The 24,207-nt window shown below is 34.4% G+C and overlaps 5 protein-coding genes across 5 annotated transcripts; 2 read left to right on the top strand and 3 right to left on the bottom strand.

Moving 5' to 3' along the window:
* Positions 1-725: 725 nt before the first annotated feature.
* Positions 726-3,546, top strand: LOC124848961 (protein NUCLEAR FUSION DEFECTIVE 4-like). Its single transcript, XM_047326791.2, has 3 exons — positions 726-1,258; positions 1,437-2,332; positions 2,687-3,546. Exons 1-3 carry the CDS (start codon positions 935-937, stop codon positions 3,174-3,176), a joined length of 1,710 nt encoding a protein of 569 aa, XP_047182747.1. The 5' UTR covers positions 726-934; the 3' UTR covers positions 3,177-3,546.
* A 762-nt stretch (positions 3,547-4,308) lies between these two features.
* LOC124848708 (uncharacterized) lies at positions 4,309-5,547 on the bottom strand. The gene has a single exon (XM_047326469.2). The coding sequence runs from the start codon at positions 5,158-5,160 to the stop codon at positions 4,333-4,335; it is 828 nt and encodes a 275-aa protein (XP_047182425.1). The 5' UTR covers positions 5,161-5,547; the 3' UTR covers positions 4,309-4,332.
* A 6,160-nt stretch (positions 5,548-11,707) lies between these two features.
* LOC124831089 (uncharacterized) lies at positions 11,708-12,198 on the bottom strand. The gene has a single exon (XM_047304980.2). The coding sequence runs from the start codon at positions 12,110-12,112 to the stop codon at positions 11,804-11,806; it is 309 nt and encodes a 102-aa protein (XP_047160936.1). The 5' UTR covers positions 12,113-12,198; the 3' UTR covers positions 11,708-11,803.
* Positions 12,199-13,724: 1,526 nt separating this feature from the next.
* Positions 13,725-17,953, top strand: NUB1 (ubiquitin-associated (UBA)/TS-N domain-containing protein). The gene is made up of 11 exons (XM_047326761.2): positions 13,725-14,098; positions 14,181-14,303; positions 14,380-14,476; positions 15,050-15,085; positions 15,544-15,731; positions 15,837-15,939; positions 16,202-16,383; positions 16,447-16,524; positions 17,056-17,158; positions 17,226-17,319; positions 17,408-17,953. Exons 1-11 carry the CDS (start codon positions 13,800-13,802, stop codon positions 17,764-17,766), a joined length of 1,662 nt encoding a protein of 553 aa, XP_047182717.1. The 5' UTR covers positions 13,725-13,799; the 3' UTR covers positions 17,767-17,953.
* A 2,362-nt stretch (positions 17,954-20,315) lies between these two features.
* OS9 (ER lectin-like protein) lies at positions 20,316-24,184 on the bottom strand. The gene is made up of 8 exons (XM_047326749.2): positions 24,012-24,184; positions 23,781-23,878; positions 22,623-22,826; positions 22,406-22,477; positions 21,067-21,182; positions 20,874-20,940; positions 20,698-20,804; positions 20,316-20,616 (listed from the first exon to the last, which is right to left on the bottom strand). The coding sequence occupies exons 1-8, from the start codon at positions 24,085-24,087 to the stop codon at positions 20,463-20,465; spliced, it is 894 nt and encodes a 297-aa protein (XP_047182705.1). The 5' UTR covers positions 24,088-24,184; the 3' UTR covers positions 20,316-20,462.
* Positions 24,185-24,207: the final 23 nt, after the last annotated feature.

Here is a 24,207-nt window from a genome sequence, read left to right as displayed (position 1 = left end):
TTCTTATAATTAATTGTCTTTTTTGATACTATGGCTCATAGCCGACCGAACGATAAAGATGCACAAGAGTTGTCCAACCCATGATACTCTCAGTGTCAATAAACCAACTGGTAAAATTAACCGTTAAGATAATCGATAGTAATGACTATCGGGGAGTTAATGAAAATAATTGTCATTTATTAACAATTAATATTGTTAGTGGTTAATGAGTCGGACCCAACGGTAAGGTTATTATAATTTATAAATATTTGTTTGAGACAGGTAACTTTAAACTGAACTTAGAGCTCTGATAACTAATGTTGATTACAAAATTACTACGCGAGGTCCCTGACTTGAGCGTTGGAGTGTCTCTTGAGACACCTTCCCTCGCGGCTTGGACAAAGAGAAAAGAAAAAATAATACAACTAAACATCGAAACAGACAACTTTAAATATTTTAGATTAAGATTCTAAATCGTGCCGAAACAGGTTTAAATGTTCGAATCTTCCCATTTTGATAACGTCAAAATAACGTAACACAACGATTATTCTAATCCACAATATCAATCATTCATAAATATTAGAACATTATGCAATGCAAGCACAAAGGCAAAGAATGCCAAATTCGGTTTATTTTTGTGTGGTAATGAGAAAAAGTTTCCTAAAAATAAAGAAGGGTTTACCTTTGGTTGGTGGCAGAATTGATACTTTGACACTGACAGTGACAGTAACCTGTAACTCGAAAACACACAACACAACCAGTTGAGGTGAATCTGGTTTTCACGGAATCACTTTTTTCCCACATCGCATCTCCTCCCTTCTCTCTCTCTCTCTCCTTAACAACTACATCACAATCATCACAAAGTGTTCTTCTTTGCTTCACTCACCTTCACAATCATGCACCAAAACTAAAACAGGTGTGTTAAAACCGTCAATTCTATAGCTTTACTTACCCCATGTTGAAGGAGAAGGGAGGGAGTCGGCCACCGTGGGTGGGGCTGGCCGCCGCCGTCTGGGTTCAGATCGCCGCGGGGAACACCCCCACCTTCCCACTTTATTCCCACTCCTTGAAATCAGTGCTGGGTTTCGACCAGCGCCACGTCACGCTCCTCGGTGTGGCCGTCGACGTCGGCGAAAACTTAAGCCTCCTCCCCGGCATCGCCTGCAACAAGTTCCCCCCTTGGCTCATCCTCCTCGTCGGTTCCCTCTCCGCCTTCCTCGGCTACGGCGTTGTGTACCTCGCCGTCTCCCAGACCCTCCCATCCCTTCATTTCTTACTGGTCAGTAATCTCTCTCTCTCTTTCTCTGACAACATACTTACGGATCAAAGTGATTAAATTTAAAACTTGGACAGGATTTTTTTAATTTTAATTTTCGTAGTTTAGCATCTTCTGGTACCAGACACCTTTTTTGCCGAAAATTTAGCGACTGTAATTTACTTGTATGTGATGGTTGCAGCTATGGTTTTGTCTTCTTATTGCTGCTAACAGTACTGCGTGGTTCACCACCACGGTTCTGGTGACCAACATGAGAAACTTCCCTGCTAGCAGAGGCTCTGTCGCTGGGGTTCTGAAAGGTTATGGGGGACTTAGTGCTGCCGTTTTGACTGAGATTTACAGCATTCTGCTTCGTAACAGTTCGTCTAAGTACCTGCTGTTTCTTGCCATTGGTATTCCTGTTATAGGCTTGAGTATGATGTTTCTCGTTAGGCCCTGTACGCCGGCCACTGGTGATGACCCTGCGGAGCCTTACCATTTTCAGTTTGTCCAAGTTTCCAGTGTGATAATGGGTGTTTACCTTCTTGTTAGTACCATACTTGGTAATGTCTACACGTTTAGCGATGCTGTTTCGTATGCTTTGGTGACCGTGATGGTTCTGCTTCTCATGGCTCCGCTTGCTGTCCCTTTGAAGATGACGCTGTTTCCAAGGAATGGGACTAAATCAGAGCAACAAGTTGGATCTTCTGAGTTTCTAATTCAAGGGAAAGAAGAGAGTGCGGCGCCGCTGCTGGCATCTTCGTCGGCGGGGGCACTTGGGAGTTTTAATGATCAGGATGATTTGCCTGAGGTTGCTGAGCTTCTTGCCTTGGGTGAGGGGGCTGTGAAGCAGAAGAAGAGAAGGCCTAAACGTGGAGAAGATTTTAAGCTAACTGAGGCTATAGTGAAGGCTGATTTCTGGCTTCTGTTTTTGGTCTACTTCGTTGGCGTCGGCACTGGGGTTACTGTTCTCAACAATCTCGCCCAAATAGGTATTGCCCGAGGGGAGGAAGACACCACCACCTTGCTGTCAATTTTCAGCTTTTGCAATTTTCTGGGGCGGCTTGGTGGAGGAGTTGTATCAGAACATTTTGTCAGGTGAGTGACACTTACTTTTGCTGACAAAATTGAGATATAATTTTGAGCTGCATAAGTTACAGTATCAATAGATTAGTAAGCATTGATACTTCTTCTGTTTCACGGATGATTAGACTGATACTTGTGGATACTGTACTGATTTATAGCAACATATCTATGAAGCACTCAAACCTTTAAAAAAAGAATTATGAAAATCTAATACAACTACGTATGAGATATAGAGGTATAATATATAATAGAAACATAGAAGAACTACAGCATCTTGATAAACCAAAAGGGAAAACTGTCCTCTTTATGGATGATTTCGGAATAAAAAGAGATTATTTATAATCCATGCTTTTTGACGTTTTTCAGGAAAAAATCACTTCCAAGAACTGTGTGGATGTTGTGCACGCAGATAATTATGCTCATTGTATACCTTCTGTTTGCTTATGCTATCAGCGGAACCCTTTACCCTGCAGTTGCATTCCTCGGTGTGTGCTATGGCGTGCAACTCTCCGTGATCATCCCCACTGTTTCTGAAGTTTTTGGTCTGAAGCATTACGGTGTACTGAGCAGCGTCATTGGGTTGGGGAATCCATTTGGTGCAGTGCTCTTTTCTGTTCTGCTAGCAGGGAACATATACGATAGTGAGGCAGCAAAGCAGCATGGTATAGACCTTATTGATTCTGGTGTTTCGTGCCTCGGTCCAAATTGCTTTAAGCTTACCTTTCTCATTCTTGCTGGGGTTTGTGCTGTTGGCATAATCTTGTGCGTTATCGTGACTATGAGAATTAAGCCTGTTTACCGAATGCTTTATGCTGGAGGCTCTTTCAGGCACCCTCAGATATCTTCAAGTCACTAAATCTGCTGAATTTCAACAATGAATAAAACTGAGCCTTTCCTAGTTTTATTACATTACCAGTTGTGCTATTTTTGCTTTTGATCTGTCAGTGGTGCAGTGGAAATGTAACTGGACATCAACTATCAAGTCCAAAGTTTTGGTCGTACTTGTGTGTTAGTTTTAAAGGTGTTCTGTCTACCAAAGGATTGAGGCCAATTAATATACATTGACAGTCACATATTGTAATCTGATGATACTCTTATTACTTAGTCTACAGAAAAACATTGAACTTAGAATGATTTGGGATATATGTTTGTGGTCTTTTTTGGATTTTATGCTCCAAACCTTTTGTCATATGCACATGAATTCTAAGCTAATTTTTTAATATTTATTTACTGTGCAAGCTCCTCGTTGGATTTTTTTAACATTTAATGTCAACTTCACATGTCAAGACTGGGTTAGTGTCTACTGATAAATAAAGTTTTTTTTTTTACGTAAATGTCTATAAAACAGATGCAATTTGATTAATAATATTATAAAACAAATGGTTTTATATTAATTACAAAATCTTACGTTTCTTAACCCATGAAGATAAATAAACAAGATGATAAAACTCGCCAATCATGTCATCTAATTAACAAAAAAATGATGAGAACTTATTGAAAAAAAAAGTAAATAAAAGAAACTTAACAAAATCTCAATTAAAAATGCATACAGTACAATCTTAGCTTAGCCTTAAAAAAAAAACTTAAATCTAAAAAAAAATAACAATCTTAAAAGTGCTGATAATATGAATAATTTCTTAAAGTTTTCGAGAAACTACTGTAAATCATAGGGATGTCCTTGTTTGAAAATTATACTTAATTGTTTCATTTGACGCAAAGCCCAACCGTTATTCTTCAAAAGAAACTAAACAGATCCCTTGTTTCATCCACGGATCATACAAGGTTTTCTTAAATATAATAAGAAGAAACATGTCACTGTGACAAGGGCTAATATTAGCCAAATTGTCGATAAATGATGTGATCTCATAGTTGAGACATACAAAAAAGTTGCAGTGAACATCAGAATCATTTTCATGTGCGCTACTTGTCATTATTGTATGAAAAAACGTTGCAGTCACTCGTCATCAAAGTATAAAAATAAGCCGAGAGAACACAAACACAAAATATATAATCTAAGTTGGTTTAAGATCCTCAAACAATGTAGGCCAAATTGCATAATAATCATCATAATCTGCTGCTGCATCAGCTCTGACCTTACTGTAGGGACTGTACCCCATTGGGCTCTCGGCCCTCTCATCTAAAGGTCTAGGTAACCTTGGACTTCTATTACAGACCACTGCTCTTGCATCGAGTGGCCCAGAAAGCCTTGGACTTTTTGTTGTGCCGATGAACCTTCCATCGAGAGGCCTAGAAGGAGCAGAACTCATTGTAGGACTTCTATTTGCATTTGCAAACACCACTCTCTCACAGCCATTGATCTTCCCATCAAGAGGACCAGACAACTTCATAAACTTGCTGTTGTTCACCATCTTCTCATGCAATACTCTTCCATTTGATCCATCCAAAGGCCCTGACAGTGCAATGTTCCTGCTTCTCTGCACGACTCCCTTATTCTCTCCCTTGAGTTCCTCACTCCCATTCTTGTGCCTGGCCCTTCTCCACTTCCCTTGGTACCAGTTTGGCTCAGGTGGCATCTCCTTCGTCATCGTCATCATCGCTTCTTGATGATCGTCACGCGAAACCAGGCTGAAGCACTTCTTCAGACACTTCTTGATGACCCCAGAAAGCTTGATGCTTTTGAGTGCCCCATCTTCTTTTTTGGCGAGCTTGAGGATTTCGAGCCTGTGTTTGGCGATGGAAATGCCCATGCTCTGAAGAAATTCGTGGTTGAAGTAGGTGGCATCTTCCAACTGAAGCTCATTGCGGGCGAAGGCAAGGCCATAGTCGTAGATGAGGGAGGGTTCTAGGCTGGTCCTGGACAACCACGAGAACCAGTCCATGGTTGACGAAGATCAAGCGATGTGCTGCAATGAGTGCTGTACAAGTATAATATAGCTATAACTATAGCTATTATTAGCTAGTTTACGTTGAGGTGTGTGGTGGGTGTGGGATTTATAAACTAGAAAACTAGAAACTCTATGCATAAATGTGGCGGGTAAAATGGCTACGATTTTGATTTTATTGTTCATTTATTAGTTTTATTTCCTTTTAATGGAATTGGGATAGTGGTTGAGACACGGGAGACAGTAACGAAGAATGAGTGGGAAATTTTGACGTTTTCCGAAAGAGCAGAAAAAGTTATGCAGAGAAAGATATTTGTGTAAAGTTTAGATATAAATAAAACGAAGTGAACAGGGATCAAAATGTGCGGCTATGTTATGTTGGATTGCGACAGAGGCCTGATAAAGTGGGTGAGACGCGCCATAGGACCCAAAGAAAAAGGAACTTATTGAAGACAAATGAATTTGGTAACCTACTCTTTGGCTAGCTAGCATAATCACCCTTTCAAGGTTGAAGCAGTTAATTACTGTGTATCTCTGTTAAACCCACTTCAGTGCTTGTTAGAAATCAGCTCTTTCATGCTTTCAGACAAAGCCCCATGTAATAAATTCTAGACAAGTGTAAATGTTTTGTTGCTTATCTTAGTTGTCTTTAGGACTTCTTCAATGTAACATGAAAATTTGTTACTTACGAGATTGAAGATTGTTTTTGCTGTAATGGAAACTAATGGAAATTAAGCAGAATAGTACTTGCTATGAATTTTGTTGGACGAAATAGTGTCCAAAATTGGTGGAACAGCTGTTTTTCAATTAACTGAAGACACGTTGATGACCCACCATAGAAATAAAATTGCAATAGGAGATACTCCACTAGATTTGCTTATGGGAAATTGGTGAACAAAATTTTTTTAAATGGTTTGTTTTAAATAAATAAAATTAATAAAAAAAATATTATTTTTTACTAATATTGGATAAATTTAATTTATAAAATAAACTAGAATAATAAAAAGTATGTATTTTTGTTTTTTTCAATCAATAAAATATTTAAAAATTTGACTGTAAAAATATTAAATTTCAGTTTTTAATATATTTTCCATTTTTAGTTTTCCTTTTAGTACAAGCTAGGGAAAACCTTTGCTAGTTATACCCCCCAATGCTTAATGTAACGAGTTCGGAATTCATGAGACCAGGGACGAATTCTCGTCTTACTTTGGGCCTTAGTCCAGTTTTTTTTTTCTTTAATTTTAAATTTTTTTAATCAATTTCTCCTATTTAACTTCTCGGTGACTTAAAATAACATCATAAAATAAAATAAAAAAACCATCCTAACCATAGAAAAATAAAACTATTTTAATAAGTAAAAATACTATCTTTCAAATTCGCCCCATAATTGTTATTTTAAATAATAATTATTTTTATTACCCATGAGAAATGTGTACATATGCACTACAACGTCTCATTCTCAGCCTGTGTTAATAAATTTTATTGTGAGGATAATAGATGTGTGGAAGAGCACGCCACGTTAGATGAGCGTGTTAAACCAAACAAGTGTTGAACTAGACAATTTTGGTGTGTCCTCATCCTCTGTTTAATTATTATTATGGTATCAAGAGCTTAGTTTGTGATTGGAAACTCTCTACCATGGTGCAATATTGGTAGATAAAATTTTCTTCTTCAATCCAATTCATGACCCTATTTGCAATCCAATCCAATTTGTGTTCTTTTTTACAACCCTTATTCTATCATGACTTGTAATCCATCACTCATAGTTGCCTTCACTTCTTCATTTCTATTTCAACTCTTTTTTTAGTTTTGGTTATCTTGTCTAGTTTGATTTTAGTCATCTACTTTGTTGTATTTTTTAATTTTGTTGTTCTATGCTATTTTGTTGTGAAATTAAATATGGTCAATAAAATTAAAGATTCTCTACATTCAATTAGTATATGTGATCTTGAAAAACAATATAGGATTCAATCATATGTTATATCTATTACATCCTTCAAAGGTTTATCTTCATCTAATTCATCAAATATGTCTCATTTTTTATGGATCCCTACCTCAAATCACATGTCATGTGATCTTAAGTCTTTTTGTGTCGTTAAATTATGTGAAAAATAAGTTAAATACACAAGAATGTATGATTGAATTGTATATTAAAATTTTTGAAAAATAACGCTAAGGATTGCTTAGGACTATTAGATCTTGTTGCAAGAGCTTCATTAACCTTCCTTCTTAACATATATATTTTATATAGAGAGCTTGAGAAGAAATGAGACATTATAAATCCTTTGGAGTTATTGTGAGACAAATTAAAGTTCTTTTTCTTCAACTATCGTATGCTCACGTTTGGATTGGAGCTTAGAGACATATTAAATGTTTCAACGTAAGATTAAATGTGTGTAACTTCTTTACCAATTTCTCTAATATATGATATGACTTATTAAACCTAGGATAAGTAGCTTCTTTTCACCTTTGAGTAAAGTGTAGGGTTTAACATAGTTGATTGACTCTACAACACTAACATTCTAAATTTTTTAGAAAAATTGTTTCTATTGAGCAACTTTCAATACTTTCTTCAAGGAATCTTAATGTTAACAAAATTTTGTGAGATCTAAGACACTTGCAAGCATAAAATAAACATTTATAAGTTTAACGTGTATCATAAAACGCTCAAAACTTGTGTTTGTCAAATGAAGTATCACTACAAGAAAAGTGACAATTACTTACTACTAAGATTCGTAAGAAAAAAATAAAACACTTATGTAAATTTATGTTACTCATGAATTACCTAAAACAAAAATTTCATAGGTAACAAATATCTAATCGAATTATTGAAATTCGTTGGTAATTTTCTTTAACAATATATGTAGACAATGTCAATATGTAATTACACGCAAATAAATTTGTTGGTAAATATATATAAGTTATGTATGGATTATGTTTGTAAGTAATTTCGTACAATAAGATTCATATGTAATTATATATGAACCATACCCATATATAATTATGTTTAAAATGGATATGTAAGTATTTATAAGTAACTATTTTTTCTTCATATTGAAGATGCCTTCATAAATTATAGAATAATTTCTTCAACATACTCATTGACATAGACAAAATGTAGCTTGCTAGCACATAGATTCCAATAGCCATAGATAAAATGTAGCTTGGTAGCACATAGATTCTCGTCAATCATGAGAAAAACATTAACCCTATAGATACTTGAAACATTTAAGCCACTAACTCATCAATTTAATGAAATTAAATATAGTTATGGATAATAGTAAAAAAAAAGTCTTCATTTTTTAAAAGCAAAAACTTTACCATACAATTTATTCTATGAACAAAAGATAATTAGAATTGGAAATCAAAAGAAAAAAACAATAACAAGGACACAAAAATGATGAAAATCCAATACTATAATGATCCATATGCATACTTATGAAGTACAAAATTTGGATTATCCTCACCATGTGCATAATATACATCTTTTCTTTCTTCATTACTAACATGTTGGATGTGGAAAAGAATAAAAGGTAATGTAATTAAACTTAATCAAAATTGTGGTGGTTTGTGAAAAGGTAAGACATATTTATGGTACATGTAAAAAATAGGAAAATATAAAATTAAGTTAAATATATATACAATTGGAATAAACTTAGCATATATATTTTTGAATCTTCGGTTGGTCTTCGCTTTGTTTGGAAATCTAAATTAGGTCCTTAGATTGTGATTGAACTCGATTAGTTCTTTATTTTTGAAAATATGATGCGATTTGATCATTTTCGTTAGTACAATATTAATTATGTTAACTTATGTGTCATGTGTTAGTTCGTGGTTATTTTTATTTTATTTTTTAAAATTGTCATGTGTCAAATAAGGGGTCTTGCAACGTGACAAAGACAATGTGACGTAGCAGTAGCAGTGTCACGCATCACTGTTTAAACAAGTGACATGTGAAAAATCTCAATTTAATCCTTGTATTTGTTATTTTGTCTCAATTCAATCCCAATTTATTTTTAAACTTTATACATAAATTTGAGACAAAATAACAAATACATGGATAAAATTAAGATTTTTCATATGATACTTGCATTAACAGTGACACGTGACCTTGTTATTGTCATTCACACTGTCTATGCCACATGATAGGATCTCATCTCACATAGCACTTTTTAATAAAAAAATTTAAAATTTTAAAAATAAAAAAACAATAAAGTGACATGTGACAAGTTAGCATCATTAGTATTATACTAACAAAAATGACTTAATTGCATGACATTTAAAAAAAAAATAAAAACTCAATTAAGATGCATTACAATCTTAAGGCTTAATTGAGAATTTTTAAAAAAACCAATAAATAATTTAAATATATATATATATATATATAATAATTAAATATGCTTTTATTAATTAATTTAATATTATTAGTTTTAGTCGATTAAAAAATATGTAAAAAATATATAAAATTGGTGATAAGGTCTTTTTGTGATACTTAATTCAATTTTTTTTAATCTTAAAATTTTAAAATAATGAATTTATAAGTCTCTATTTTACAATTTGTTTTTCATTTTTATTTTAATATAAGACTTAACGTTTAAATTATACTGTCCACATGCAAAGTTACTTCATTGCCTTTCCCAAACACCTCAAATTCCTTCTCTAATCACATATATCTACCTATCTAATTCACATACCACATAATCTGCTTTATAAGTTCCAGCCTAACATATTTACTGTTATTCATGTTAGCCATTAACTAATCCGATGGTGCATTCATGTTTGAAAACTTGTCAGATTAGGAATTGTCACAATATTACTAATGGAGTTTATTTCTGATCAAGTTCATTGGGAAAACATTTAAAAAAAGGCTTAATTACCTACTTAGTCCCCATGTTAAGAGGTGAATTGCTGTTTAGTACCCGGTTTTAAAAATGAAGACATTAGGTCCCTATATTATGAAAAGTGTATGAATTTAGTCCTGTCCGTTAAGTTGGTAATAACGGTGTTAACTCCGCTGACGTGGCCACGCTTCTTTTCTCTCTCCTCTGCTTTTCCTGACACCTTCTGTTTATGTTTATTTCTGTTTATGTTTATTTCAAATGAATAATTATTATTATATTTCCTTCTATCCATCTCATTCTATTATATTTTACTGTACTTTTATCACTAATTAAAACACAATACCAAAGACATGACTCTCTTGTGGGTTTCTTTTTATTATTTTTAAATATAATAATAATATTTTTTAACAAACATTTAACTTTTTCAGATGAAAATTATAATTTACTTTTGCTAGATTATTTAATGTTACAATGATTAATTTTCAATAAAAATAAATTACTTAATTTTAAAAAACGTGTATAAATGCTTTTAGCACCAACAAATATTTTTAATTCTTATGAATAATCTGAGTATGAATTTTATTTTTCTGACTCAAAGTTTAACTTTTTTTTTTAAACTGAAAGTGAAATAAATAAATAAAACGAAAAATATCAATAACCATACAAAACATTGATAAAACATACTTCTTTTTAAGAACCAAATTTGTCGATGATAAACATACTTTCGAAAAAGTACAAAACATGAAATAATTTTTTTTCAATATACATTTTTTTACTTTTACATTTTTGTAAAATTATTATAAAAAAATTAACAAGTCCTTAGGATGAAAATTTCAAAGCATTATTATTACCATATTAAAAAAAATTAAAATATAACCGAGAAAATAAATAAATTATGAGAAGCCAGGATCCTGGTCATTAGATCGTCTCTAAATTTATGAGATATGGCTTGGCTTGTACGAAGATGTTAAAGGGGTATTAGATTCCTAAATAAGTGTTTGACTTGCTTGTTCTTGATTTTGAGTTGTGTCCTCTGTATTATCAGCATGTGAATCCATTTGTGATGCCATAAAGACAAACTTTTGGGTGAGTGTTTGATGAAAGTTTACAAATTGATTAGGTTTAATCCTGTTCTAAAGGATTTGGAAGTAAAGATAAAAATATTTTCTTAATGCAACGATTGTCTAAATCCAAACACCAAACACAGAGTACTGCACCAAATGATGCAAATATATTCAGAAAACACAGAAGAAAATGAGTAAACTAAAATTTAGAGAATGAATCACTGCAGAATAAGTTCTGAGGAAACTGGTGTCTATGAACGCCATGACCTATCAGAGGAACATGATCACTGCAATATCCTCCTAAAAAACATCTACCATATAAGTTTAGTTTTCAAATCCATTTAAAAGCGTGATTCATCACCAAAATCATCGATCCTAATGCCGAATTTGGAAAAAAGTTGCTAAATAACTTAAACAGCACTCAAAGTAAAACAAGATAGTTATTATTCTGAGTGTTCTAACTCCCAGACTAGTTATTAGGTAATTTGAACCCATTGGGACTTTGATACAGAAACATTTAACCCAAAATGACAAAGTGCCAATTCAAGAAACTGTGAACATCACATGGATTCAATGTAAACAAATTGACAAGACGAAAAGAAAAGAGAGATTAGAAAAAGCACACAAGAGAGAGGAGAATTTCGCTAAAAGCAACTCGAAGGTGATTTTATAGCAAAAGTAGATAAAATTGAATCCCATAAGCATAAGCAGAACAAGTAGAAGAGAGAGATGAGATCAAAAAACTACGCGAAACTGAGGCGCGTTGGACTGAGTTGCTGGGAGGATCTCCCAGCGGCACGGCTCGAAGTCTTCAGATACGGGGCAGTAGCCGGCTAGCGTGACCTTGTCGTTGGAGGCGGCGACGGAGCCGAACTCGAAAACCGACACGGTGGCGTTGGGTGGTCGGGGAACCTCGACGGCGCCGTTCATGCCTGGGGCCTCAGCGAGGGGTTTGGTTGTGTCTGCGGCATTGGATTTGGGAATTGAGGAGGATTGGGAATTTTGTTGGGGTTTATTCCCCTTTCGCCACCACAGTAAACCCATGCTTTGTTTTTGGCTAAGGTTGTCTTCTCTAGAACTTGGGCTGTGTTATGTGTAATGCCTGCTCCTAACCTAATCTTTTTTGTTTAAGATTCTAGACTAAATTAATAATAGGAGCAGAGGAGAGGAGAGAGAGAAAATCAGAAGGTGTCGGGAAGAGCAGAGGAGAGAGAAAAGAAGCGTGGCCACGTCAGCGCGGAGTTAACACCGTTATTACCAACTTAACGGACAGGACTAAATTCATACACTTTTCATAATATAGGGACCTAATGTCTTCATTTTTAAAATCGGGTACTAAACAGCAATTCACCTCTTAACATGGGGACTAAGTAGGTAATTAAGCCTTAAAAAAAAATGTAAGCCAGTTGTTGAATCAGAACTCTGGAAAATATCGACTATATTCTTGATTACTTCGGATTTGTCTGATAATAATTTTTCAAGGTATGTACAAGGATCCTCATCTAACATTTGTTGTGTCGTTCCTTATGAACCTTTTGACTCGGTATTACACCTTCGATCACACGACAGTGCATTCCTTAAATGTAGAATTAGAAACGATGATCAATTAAATGTTCTTCTCTTTGAAACAAACGGATTAGGGTATTGAATCTATCTCACACCTATATAAGACGACAAATTCCATCTATATTCTACAATTGAAACACGAGTTTTTGGACCTTTCGTTCAACAAGTTGAAGAGAAAAGTCTAAATTCATAACCCTTGACTTCATCTTAGTTCTTTTATTTCTTTCATGTCAATTGCAAAACTTAGAATTTTCTTTCTAGATATAACGTAAAATTGAGTAATGGATGAAATTTTAGGGTTAAATATGTTTTTAGTCCCTAAACTATGAAACGATTTTGGTTTTTATCGTTCTTCAAAAGGTTTGTTCATTCTAGTCCTCTTAGTTTTGAAACTCTTATGTTTAGTCCTTAAAAAATAACAGTGTTAAGTTTTTTTTATGCGGCAAACGGCGAGCCCACGTGTGATGCCACGTTTCTCTTCTCTTTTTCTCTTTTACTCTTCAATAGATCAGCGTCCACCGCCTCCGACAGCCACCACCACATCGGCCTTCACTACTGTTGCTTGAAGCAGCCTCCTGTCAGTAGAAGAAATCCATTCGGCCAAACAACACCATCATCACCATCACCATCACCATCATCATCTGTTCGAAGTTGGCAATGTCGGTGTCGGTCACCAAAAACTCTCCTTTCTCCTTCTCAAACACTGCTTGAGTTATCTGAGAGTTTGTGTTACCCTATGATGGAGTTTCATTTGATTTTGATTCATCAGAGTCACTAGTGGATGCATCTGCTTTAATTGCAATAGGATAGACATTGTCGTCCCCCACGTTCAATAACTCAGACTCCTCAAATATCGAAAAATCAAAACTGAAAATGAGAAAAGAGTTAAAAAAAATTCGATAAACTAAAATATAAGGAACGAAATTAAAATTAAAATTAAGACTAAAATTTGTCAAGTAGAACTTATCTTGTGTTAGTATGAGAACAAACAAATCCATAATCAAAGTAATTGAGAAAATAAAATAAAAATAATTAATATTTCTTAACAAACAAGTTTACTTTACTCCGTTATTATATTCCTCATTTGTTTCTTTGTTGATACGAAAGAGTTGGAAATCGAAAAGCTTCAAAAACCTGAGTTTTCAGTGTGTGTGTGTTTTGTGTGATGGCGAAACTGAAGATAGGAGGAACGTGGGCAGGGGTGGTGGAAGAGGTGGACCTCCACGCCTGGACCCTCGCCATGCTCCGCGACTGCGTCGCCGAGCGATCCAACTCTCCATCGCAGTCCATCAACCTCATCTGCGCCGGCAAGATTCTTCGAGACGACGCCGTTCCACCTCAAACCCTTTCCCAACTCGGCATAAAAAACAACGCTAAGATTCTCGCCACGCGCGCCTCCTCTCCGCAGCAGGGAATATCCCTCGTCGCGGAGGAAGAGCGTTGTTCCAGACTCGCGCGTATCAGGTCACGCGCCTTGCCACGGTTTTAATTTCGCGTAAACGTCGTCGTTTTGGTTTACTTAGTTGGTTGCGTTCGATGTGGACAGGGCTGCTGCGACTGCGATGGCGGAACGCCACTCGGATGGTGCGTTGCCGATTGAGGACTTCAATATCGAAGTTGAGGATCAGAGTGGACAGAAAGTGCGGTTAGGCTCTGAGACTGATCAAAGGTGTGGTGCACGTGTGAGCTTGTGTTTGGAATTTTTCGTTTTGAATTAGAAAGTGAGGGTTTGGCTTCTGTGCCAGGGCAGTGATGATGGGACTGATGCTTCACGCGAAGGGGAAGAAACTTATCAAGCAGGGGAATTACAAAGATGCGCTGGAAGTGCTTAGCATGGGAGAGGTTAGTTTTTATAGGTTTATGTTTTGTTGCGAGTGTGTTATTCTGATGATCAAATTACCCTGAAACTTATACACTACTTTTGGTTTCTCTGAAATTCACTCTCTACTCTTGCCTTTTAAACTTGTTGCAATCTACTTTTTTTATCAAAAAGAGTGTTGGGGTAGTGTAAGCTACTAATTCAAACAGTTAAGAGGGATTGCTGTACGGGGAAAAGGCAGGGTGAATTCCGGAGAATCGAGTCATGAACTGCAATACTGCTGCTCGGTGTAACTCACCATCATTATGCTCAATGATACGTGACGAATAGGCACTGACTTATGAGCATTGTGTGGTGAAGGAAGTATCCTTTGTCAGGGCAAGAGTTTGTGGTTATAGTTTCTGTGACATTTTTACCGTCTTTCTTTTAACCTTGACATTTTAAGTAGTATTTTTGCCATATTATTATTATTATTTTGGCAGAAAATGGCTTATAAATCATGAAGTTGCACGCATGGCTTCTCTTCCGTGTTGCTTGGATAGTGATTTTTTTTTATTAATTTCACTCTTAGTTCAAAATTTCATTTATTTTTGCAGGAGTCATTCTCTCTTTGTGATTCAAAAGTCATTGAGGTGAGTAATTTATTCAAACTTTATCGTGGACCAGAGAATTTTGTTGCAAATTATTTACTAAAGTAAAGAACTGGGGCATGATTTAGTCTAATTGTGTACTTATTTCACTGAAAACTGTGTTTTAGCTACGTATTCCTTTTCTTTTTCTGAAAATTACTTGTCGTTGGCAATATTTTGTTGCATGTGTGCATTTTGTAATGAAGCTCTTAGATTGCGTAGGAAACAGATGAGTCTTTAGAGGATTGAGATCCTCTGAAGTGAGAGACAGAGAAAATACGTAGTTATAAATATTTGTTAAGTGTTAAAGTACCAGATTTTAAGTGTTGGTTCTTCCATTAATTGTTACAACTGTATTTTTTTCCTCTATAGTTCTCCTTGCCCCCCAAAATAAATTAGAAGAGCCAAATTTTTTAATACAGATGTTTTTGTTGAGTCTAATACAAATTTTGTCTCTCCAGCTTATTGACAATGTTCCTATACTACAAATAGACATGGTATGGTGCTATTTTATGATACAAGACATCAGATGGCTCGCAGACGCAGGAAAGCGTCTTGAAATAGCTAGGATAGGAATTGAACGGGCTCATGGAAAGGATTCTCTTCGCCTGAGGCTCTTACAAGGTGGTCGATTTCCAGAACTTGCATTGTGAGTTGTTTCCTTTGTTTTTTTCCCCTTAAAACACTATGTTTGTGGTGAAAACACCTAATTTTTTTCTTCATCCTGTAAATAATGAATTTGTTTTGTTTATAGGCATTTGAGACTAGAGCTGCTTGAAGGGGTAGTGGCATATCATACTGGGCAGTTAGAGAAATCAAGAAAAGCATTAGCCTCTGCAAGAGCTAAGTTTGAACAGGTTTCTAAAAGTGCGATCAATTGGATAGAAGAAATATAGTCAACATTTTACACATTTGTTGGAGTTAGACGAGTTTCAAATCTTAAGAGCCTGAAGCTTGACCTTCTACAAGGAGTTTAATATTTAAAATTTTGAAGTTAACAGTAGATAGTTAGGATCCCTCTGGCTTCAAATGTTTTTGAAATTGATTGATATATACAGTTTTATTTTTGTATGTCCCCTGCCTCGTTTTCTCTAGTAAGCAATGCTCTTTTCTGTGCAGCTGCAAGTGTCAGATGAAGCCTTATCATTTGTTATGAGCATGGGCTATGTTGAACGTGATGCAAAGCGAGCATTGCGGATGAACAATCAAGATGTTGGGGGTGCCATTGATTTCCTTGCTGAGGAGAAAGCAAAGAAATTGCAAAAGCGGGAGGAGGATATGAGGAGAAGAAATGAAATTAAGTGGGTTAATGTTTATCTGCTTTATTTTCTTTGTGTTTCTCTTTCTAAATAGCTTGCTCCCAGGGAACAAAAGCGGTATGGAATGACACCCTTAAAGAAAGCTGTGGATCTAGAGAGATTGAAGGAATTGGTCTCTATTGGGTAAGGGTTATTTATGTGTTGTATTGTGAGTATTGATATTTGTTCATGCGTATTGTAAAGAATGGTCTGTAAGGGTGGCTGCTTTTTGAACGTATTGTAAGTACCTAGGTTTGTGGCACTTAGAATTTATTTATTCGTGCGTGGCAGCTATCCTTGCGTTAAGATGAACTAATAATTATTATTCTTTATGTGAATAGTATCCTCGCGTTAAGATGAACTAATAATATTAAACTACCAATTTGGTCCCTCGGGCATTATCCTCTCTCCTAAGTAATTCCTAAAGTTTATGTTGTAATTCCTCGAGTATTTTCAGGTTTGTCCTTAATATGGTATATTTTACTATCGTTCAAAGATCTAGTTGAACGGCTTCTCAATATTTGGGGACTACTTAGCATAACTTCTAATACTTGATACATAATATGAGAGAGAATACTACTTCAGGGATGAATTTCAGGTTTATTCTTCTAGTATGATAATGCTGCTTTTGCATAATCGAACTAGTCATCAGAATTGACACTGCTATTCTGACAGGTTTGACAAGGAGCTTGCTGCAGAAGCCCTTAGACAAAATGAAAATGATACTCAGAAGGCATTGGATGATTTGACGAATCCTGTAACTAATTCTGCTTTACAGGTTAGTATATGTCTTAACAAAATTATGTCACTTCAAACAATTTTCCTACTTACTCATGAATATGAAGGTTTCGATCGAGTCAAGGAAAAGTAAGAGACAGAAACAAGCAAAAGATTATGAAATTGAGAAAGTTGTGCGAATGGGTTTTGAAAGAGCGAGAGGTATAAAAGTTTATCCAGATATTCAAGTCACATTATACCTAGTTGTATGCATATATAGGATTATTCTGATAGTGCTGCTTCTTTGTAGTTGTTGCTGCTTTTGAGGCGGGAGGTGGTGTAGAACAAGTTTTGCTAAGACTGACAGAACAACCTGGGATCGAACCCACATCAGCTTCCATAAATACACATTCAACGGCCGGCCCCAATGGTGGTGCTAGTTCATCTGCTCCATTACCTAACAATGATAATTCTGATGATAATCTAAATACGACGAATGAGGTTGAAGACAGTAAAACACAACGAGATAAAGAAATGGAAGATGAGCTATCTGCAGATATTGCAAAAGCAGATGCCTTGGCTGATTATGACATTGAAGTTAATGTAGAAGGAGAAGCCATAACTCAGTACCTGGCCCTGGTTGAGTCAGCAGGGACTCCTTCCCAGTAGAAAAACAAATTATTTTTAATAAAATAGTTAGAATAATATTGAGCAGTTTATGTATATAGCAGGTTGATATAGATAACTACGTTTTTAATGCTCGTGGGAGCTTCATGTAAATAGTATCATAAAAACTCCAGGGAACGAGCACATTATCCTTCCCCTAATAGATAACGAATTTGACGTCTTTATCTTATGTCATCTTTTTATGATTTGGTTGACATGTGTGAAAAAAATTGAAAAGAAAAATTATGAATATTCAAAAAATAAAATATTAAAATTATGAAAAACAATCATTATTGTGAGAACCTAAACTAGCCTAATTTTTTTCATGTCTCGCTTTAAAAGAATTAAATTCATTATTTGGCATTATGTCGTTCTAATATATATTATTTTATTCACTGTTTTAATCACAATTTTACATGTATAACACAATATTGTTCATTGCATTTTAAACATTATTTATTGCAGGCTATTTCTTTCTTCGTGCATATATAAGGAATATTGAAAGAAATTACCTTCATTGCATTTCATTTACGTTCGTGTTAACAACTTCATCGTTAAGGCCGGTAGAACATTTTCGTTTTTCCGTCTAATTTTCTTCATAACCTTTTTTCTTTAGCTTTCTCTCCGTAATATCTTTTTGAGATTTCGAAGCTATTGTTTTCTTTTTCCTTACACAGATCCTATCTTATAAAAAGGTAGCAAAACATTAAGTGTTTATTCAAAATTTAATTTAGAGTAGGTTCTTTTACACTCTTAAAATATTTTAAATTTTTATAATTAGATTCTTTATATGAATTTTTCACATTTTTACTACATTTTGTAAGTTGAGAAATGTTATTCTCTCACCTAGTTCGTGTTTTGATTTGTAATTTGGTTGATGTTCGGGATGTTTTATTAGTTTCCTATAACCTTAGGTGTATTTTCAACTCCCTTTTATCTATTGATTGGAAAACAAACAATAAAAATAAAAGTCGGTTAAATCATTTTTTTATTAAAAGTCGAACCGAGTCGATTAAGATTTAAGATTCAATCGATTCAATTTATGTCAAAGAATCAGACTAAATCAGTTTAAACTGAAAGATTAAATCGAGTCGATTCATTTCATATCTAATGGACCTAATAATAAAATATAATAAATCAATTTCTTTGAATTTAATCTTATTTCTATTTAAATTATGTTTCAAAGTAATAGTTGAGCTATAATATGTTTAATGAAATAAATAATTTAAATATGAAATGTTGTTTGATATATAAAAAAATTTAATATAATTGGATTATGAATACTATGTGTATTTATTTTCAAAATTTAAAAACCAAATTATAATAAAATTTGAGACAGAAATAAATTCTAATTTCACATGGAAATCTACTTAACCATTTTATTATATCTAGATTGTTATTATAGGTATTATAAAATCCATTTCATGTCTAGCCTTATCTGGAAGAAAGAAAAGGTTCAAAATCTTTCTTCAATGTCGTTTCATTTTATTTTTCATAATACTAAAAGTCATACATTCTATCCAAATAAGGTCATGTAGGCTCATACATTTCTAATTAATATTTAATTATAACTTCAAGTTATCGTATATTTTTCTTCTCGTGTAGTAATAAAATAATCTAAATATTTTAGTTCGTTACTTTCACTTGTCTTTTTATAGAACATTTCATTATCTTGATCCCAAATATTCCTCTTCTGCTAAAATTATGCTACTTTTCTTATCATCATTTTGGGTTGAAATACTTATTTATCAATTTACCTTATTTTTGTCGTGAAATATACCATTAACGTTTTCCTTTTATGAGAATTAAAATACGAGATATTACTTAAATGATCCCAACTCAATTTAACACAAACCCACAAAAGGTTTATGTATATACTGTCTTCCTCTTGTGAAAACAAGTATTTGTTTCTAAAGTCCAACTCCAAATCTCATGTCACTTTCTTTGATTCCCCAAACAAAACCATATTAGGACTTAAGACTAATCCTTGGTATAATCTTAATAGCACCACGTGTAATCATTGTTTGGAAAAGCGATCAGCTGAAAGGCTCTAGCTAGGGTGAAAAAGTAGGTGATGTATCCCATGGCTACGGTGACCTAGTTTCATTAATAAGGTTTCACCAACAAAATTTGCAAATTTTGTGAAAGCCACTGGAAAAGGAAACCATCAACGTAGTAACACTGTCTGTCACAGATTTTATCTACATATCGCAAATTTTTTTGTGATCTCTAGTAGAGTGTTATTGAATTTTAGATGGAATACCCAAATCAACTTTCAAGTGTTATTGACACTTTTTTTAAATCCAGTTAAAAGAATATTCAACTCAAAATCAAATTAGTTTAAGAATTACGATAAATTGTTTGTTTCTTCCACTCCCATTGAGTTGAACTCAAATTAATTTCCAACAAAAATCCAAACACAGACAGTGGTTAATGTAGGATGGAGAAGACTAAAGATGATAAGGAGAACAAAACGGAGTGAGAATAAAAAAGATAAAAACCAAAAACATTGGGAAAAGGAAAAAGAGAGCGGAAAATTTCGACCATCAATCTGAATTTGAACAAAAACCTAACTTTGTAAAACTTGTTTTCCATGGTGGGAGACATGACCTAGGCAGAGGCTAATAGAAAATAGATGTTCCTTTACTGTAGAAAATACATGTCACTTACTTTCCCTATGGTTTTTTCTGTACATTATATCATTGTTCTAATTCTGAGTCATTATTTTCTGAATCTGTGACCATAACAATCTCCATATTTTGGTTTTCTTGCCTCACTTCGGAATCCACGTGTTTCTTTGGGAGCACATTACAATCGATGGTGTGCCATACTGGTATCTCCTCTTGAAACAATCTGCAGAAACATTAATAGCATAAAACTTAGATATAGTGATGAGACAAAAAAACTTCAAAGAAAGATGCGGGGAGGACTTACGGGTGCTTGCATAGCGTCGGACATTGCACTGTAAGTGCATACTTGCAAGTGGAAATCTCAGTAATTGAACTAATCATTGCTCTGGGTTCCGAGCATACAAACCTCACCTAAAATAGAAATATGAAATCAATATGATGAGGGAAGGAAGAAAAAGACCCAATTCTGCAATTTCATACCTCGGTCTCTCTTGGCCTATTTGTAAGATCACACATGGTTCCGTTAGTATATTGATGAGCATGATACCTGAAAGAATATTATATAATTGCGTATTTCTTTTTATCATTCAGTCATTCACAGCATATATCATGTGAAACCATTTCTCCAAGTTAACCCAATTCTCACACTTATAAACAGACATCGATAAGGTACCTTTGAGATGCATCTTTTGAACGGGGATCCTTCAATGTAGAAATGTCGGAAAGATTTTGGTTAAATGCAGCTGTAGCCTCCGGATCATACTCTCCTAGGATAAACTCCTGGACGATCTGTGAAAAGGAAAAATTTACACTGATTATGATACATGAATATATGATTTTACAAGTTTCTAATAATAATAATAAAACATATCCACTATTATACAGTTGAACCTGCTAAAATGCACTTCGATATAATTGACAAACCAAAAGATAGGTCTTCTGAATGTATGATTTATATCAATGACTAAATTCTACAATCAATAATGACGGCAAGGAAATTTGAACAAGGATGGTATCAAGAAATTTGGATCCTCTCCTTTTACGCAGTAACAAAATTGTCCCATTAAGATATAAATTTTCTTGTCCCATTAAGATGCACTGTATGTCTCTATCACACGTCATAAAATCATAATACAATCATTTCCCATTAGTTATAGAATCAAAATTCAGAGAGCGGAAACAAAATTAAGTCACATTAGAAAATTTGAAGCTCAAAACTTAAGGAAATATGCAGATACTATTGTTAATCAAACTGAATAATAACCCAAACCCAAAATAAAGCAGACGCCTAAGTTAAAATGACATTTCGGGTGAATTAGATGAAACCCTCGAAGCATTGACATCACAGTAGAATAGAAGGTCACCGTCCGCTACTTTTTGAACACAACGCTTTCCAGATGCCTAAAACATGTGTCTGGCACTCCTTAACCATGTCACTATTAAAAAATATTTTTTTAATTGGCTCCTGGACCAACACATTTTAGACCCCTATTTGCCACAACTTGAGCATAAGTAAAGAAAGTGAGCCAATACTTATTATCCGTTAAACACTTCCTACACACTACTAAAATAAAATAGTAAAAAAGCAATTGAAAGAAAACAACTTATACTATAAATGATGACTCATTCTTTTGGGCTTGTTTTTTTAACTATTAAGATACACGTTTCTTATTTATAATGCTATAGTAAAGGATGTTCTTACATGGAAACTATAACAATTTTTTTTATAGTGAGAATTATATAAATCTTCATACTTTTGTCACATTTGATTATATACATACTTACATACATATATGTGTGTGTGTGTGTAATCAGCAGTATCACTTTTGAACATTAATCGTGTCCTGGTATCTATGTCAGTGTAGTATCCGATGTGTCTGAGTCAGTACTTAAACTTATTCAAGAATGTAATTCCCCTAACAAATACATCACGTTGAGCTGCTGAAGAGAGCACGGAGCAAAGAGAAGTTTATACAAATACCCATGAAGGGAATGTAATCAATAGGGTATACCTTATCATCTTCCAAATGTAGTTGCCGCAATTTCTTTTGATAGCAAAATTCATATGACCACCAACCTTCTTGCTGCACATTCAAACACCCAGTAAGGAAATGATTTACAATGGATGCCATATGTTTAAATATGACTCACCAAAACCCAAATATCCAGACCACAAACTTCATGAATAGTAATTAATAAATCACCACTGGAAATAATTCAAATACTAACCCTGAGAAAGCACGGACCCTTTAATGCTTCTAGCAGTTCATCTGGTGTCTTCTGCTTAATCCGTTTCTCTGTTTCAACAATCATACTGCTAACATTGTGTTGGATAACAGGCTTTCCACTTTTTTCCTTTTCCACTTTAGGTAAGTAACAGATAAATTTTTGTCCATTTTTATCTGGTATGGTTATAGATTCCTGGTCATCATCCTGCAAATGAAGTATCACAAGTTCTTATCAGCAAGTCATGAGATAAACATGTATAAAGTTGAAATTGGCTTTATCCTGAAAAGAAAAAGATCCAGTTATGCCCAGAGGCCTAGCAAATAACTTAAAAAGCCTAGTATGTTCATTAAAAGGCAACTACCATAAATTGCAAGTTACTGAGTTGTCAGTCAAACTAGTTAAACTATTTAGGGTCTGGTCTGTTTGTGTTAGATTGTTATAGAATTGATTTTGAAAGAACTGAGATAGAAATAGCCAGTGTTGAAACAATTGATGTTTAAAAATTATTAAATTGTATTTGGGAATGGTATTTTGAAAGTGAGTTTAGACTCTAGAAGAATTTAATCGCTTGGATGGTGTGTATCGTAAATTAAGATGCTTTTAAAAATTTTGCATGTTCAACCCTCAATCAATTATATTTGCTTTTAAAGCTAAAATATTCCCTTTCAAAGAACCCATACCTTGTAATTAGATCCTAATATTTTCTCAACAAAATTCATTTCATCCATCTCAAAAGTTAACCAAACACGATGCACAATAGTATAGGCATTTTTTTTTATCACAAATGAATATCTGTTGTAAAACAAACAGGACATTTAATTCCTAATCCATCAAAAAGAACCATGCACTCTTATTTCCAATCTCTTCGATATCACCAAAACAACAATGCCGTTAAATTTGTACAGCCATAGTACTTTGGATTCAGAACCAGCATTACCAAAATAAACTGTAAATATTATCCCAATCACGTAAACGTGTTTGAACGTCCAAGAGATACACAATACTTATCCATGCATCAGAGTGCAAACTCGGTGAAAACCTCTACTTCCTTTCCAAAACCAAGGGGCAGAATTAATCATCGTATTCAACATTCAAGCTCAACACTCATTTAAAGTGCAGTATAGAAACCCTAACAATAGTAAACATGGAGAAACTCACAGGGATAAAAGGGGAATCTTGGGGATGGAATTCAATATTGTATTTAGGTTCCCGAGAGCGGCCACCGGCAGCGCCACCAGCACCACCAAATATACTACCTGTTATGACAACAACAAAGAAAATTTAAAAAAAATGGAAAAGCTGACAGATTATGATTTTGAAATCAGAAGAATTGATGGCAATAATTGAATTGGAAACCCTAAGAAAGAAGGAGAAGGAAACGATAATGACCGATATGAGCAGGGAAGCTTTGTTCGGAGGCACAGGTGAAAGAGAAGAGAATGAAGAACAGAAAGAATGGCCTCATCGTCTTCTTTACCCTCACAGATCACAATGAACCAAACCCAGCTCCGACGTCGTTTCCTCAGCGATGAACGAATACAAGTTCGAACCAGGATCACCAGTATGCCAAACTGTCCACGTCGAC

The sequence above is a fragment of the Vigna umbellata genome, chromosome 2 (genome assembly GCF_029865625.1).
Source record: "Vigna umbellata cultivar VRB3 chromosome 2, Vumbellata_1.0, whole genome shotgun sequence".
Taxonomy (NCBI): Eukaryota; Viridiplantae; Streptophyta; class Magnoliopsida; order Fabales; family Fabaceae; genus Vigna; species Vigna umbellata.
The sequence above is the reverse complement of the archived record's forward strand: the minus strand, read 5'-3'. Positions and strand labels throughout refer to the sequence as shown.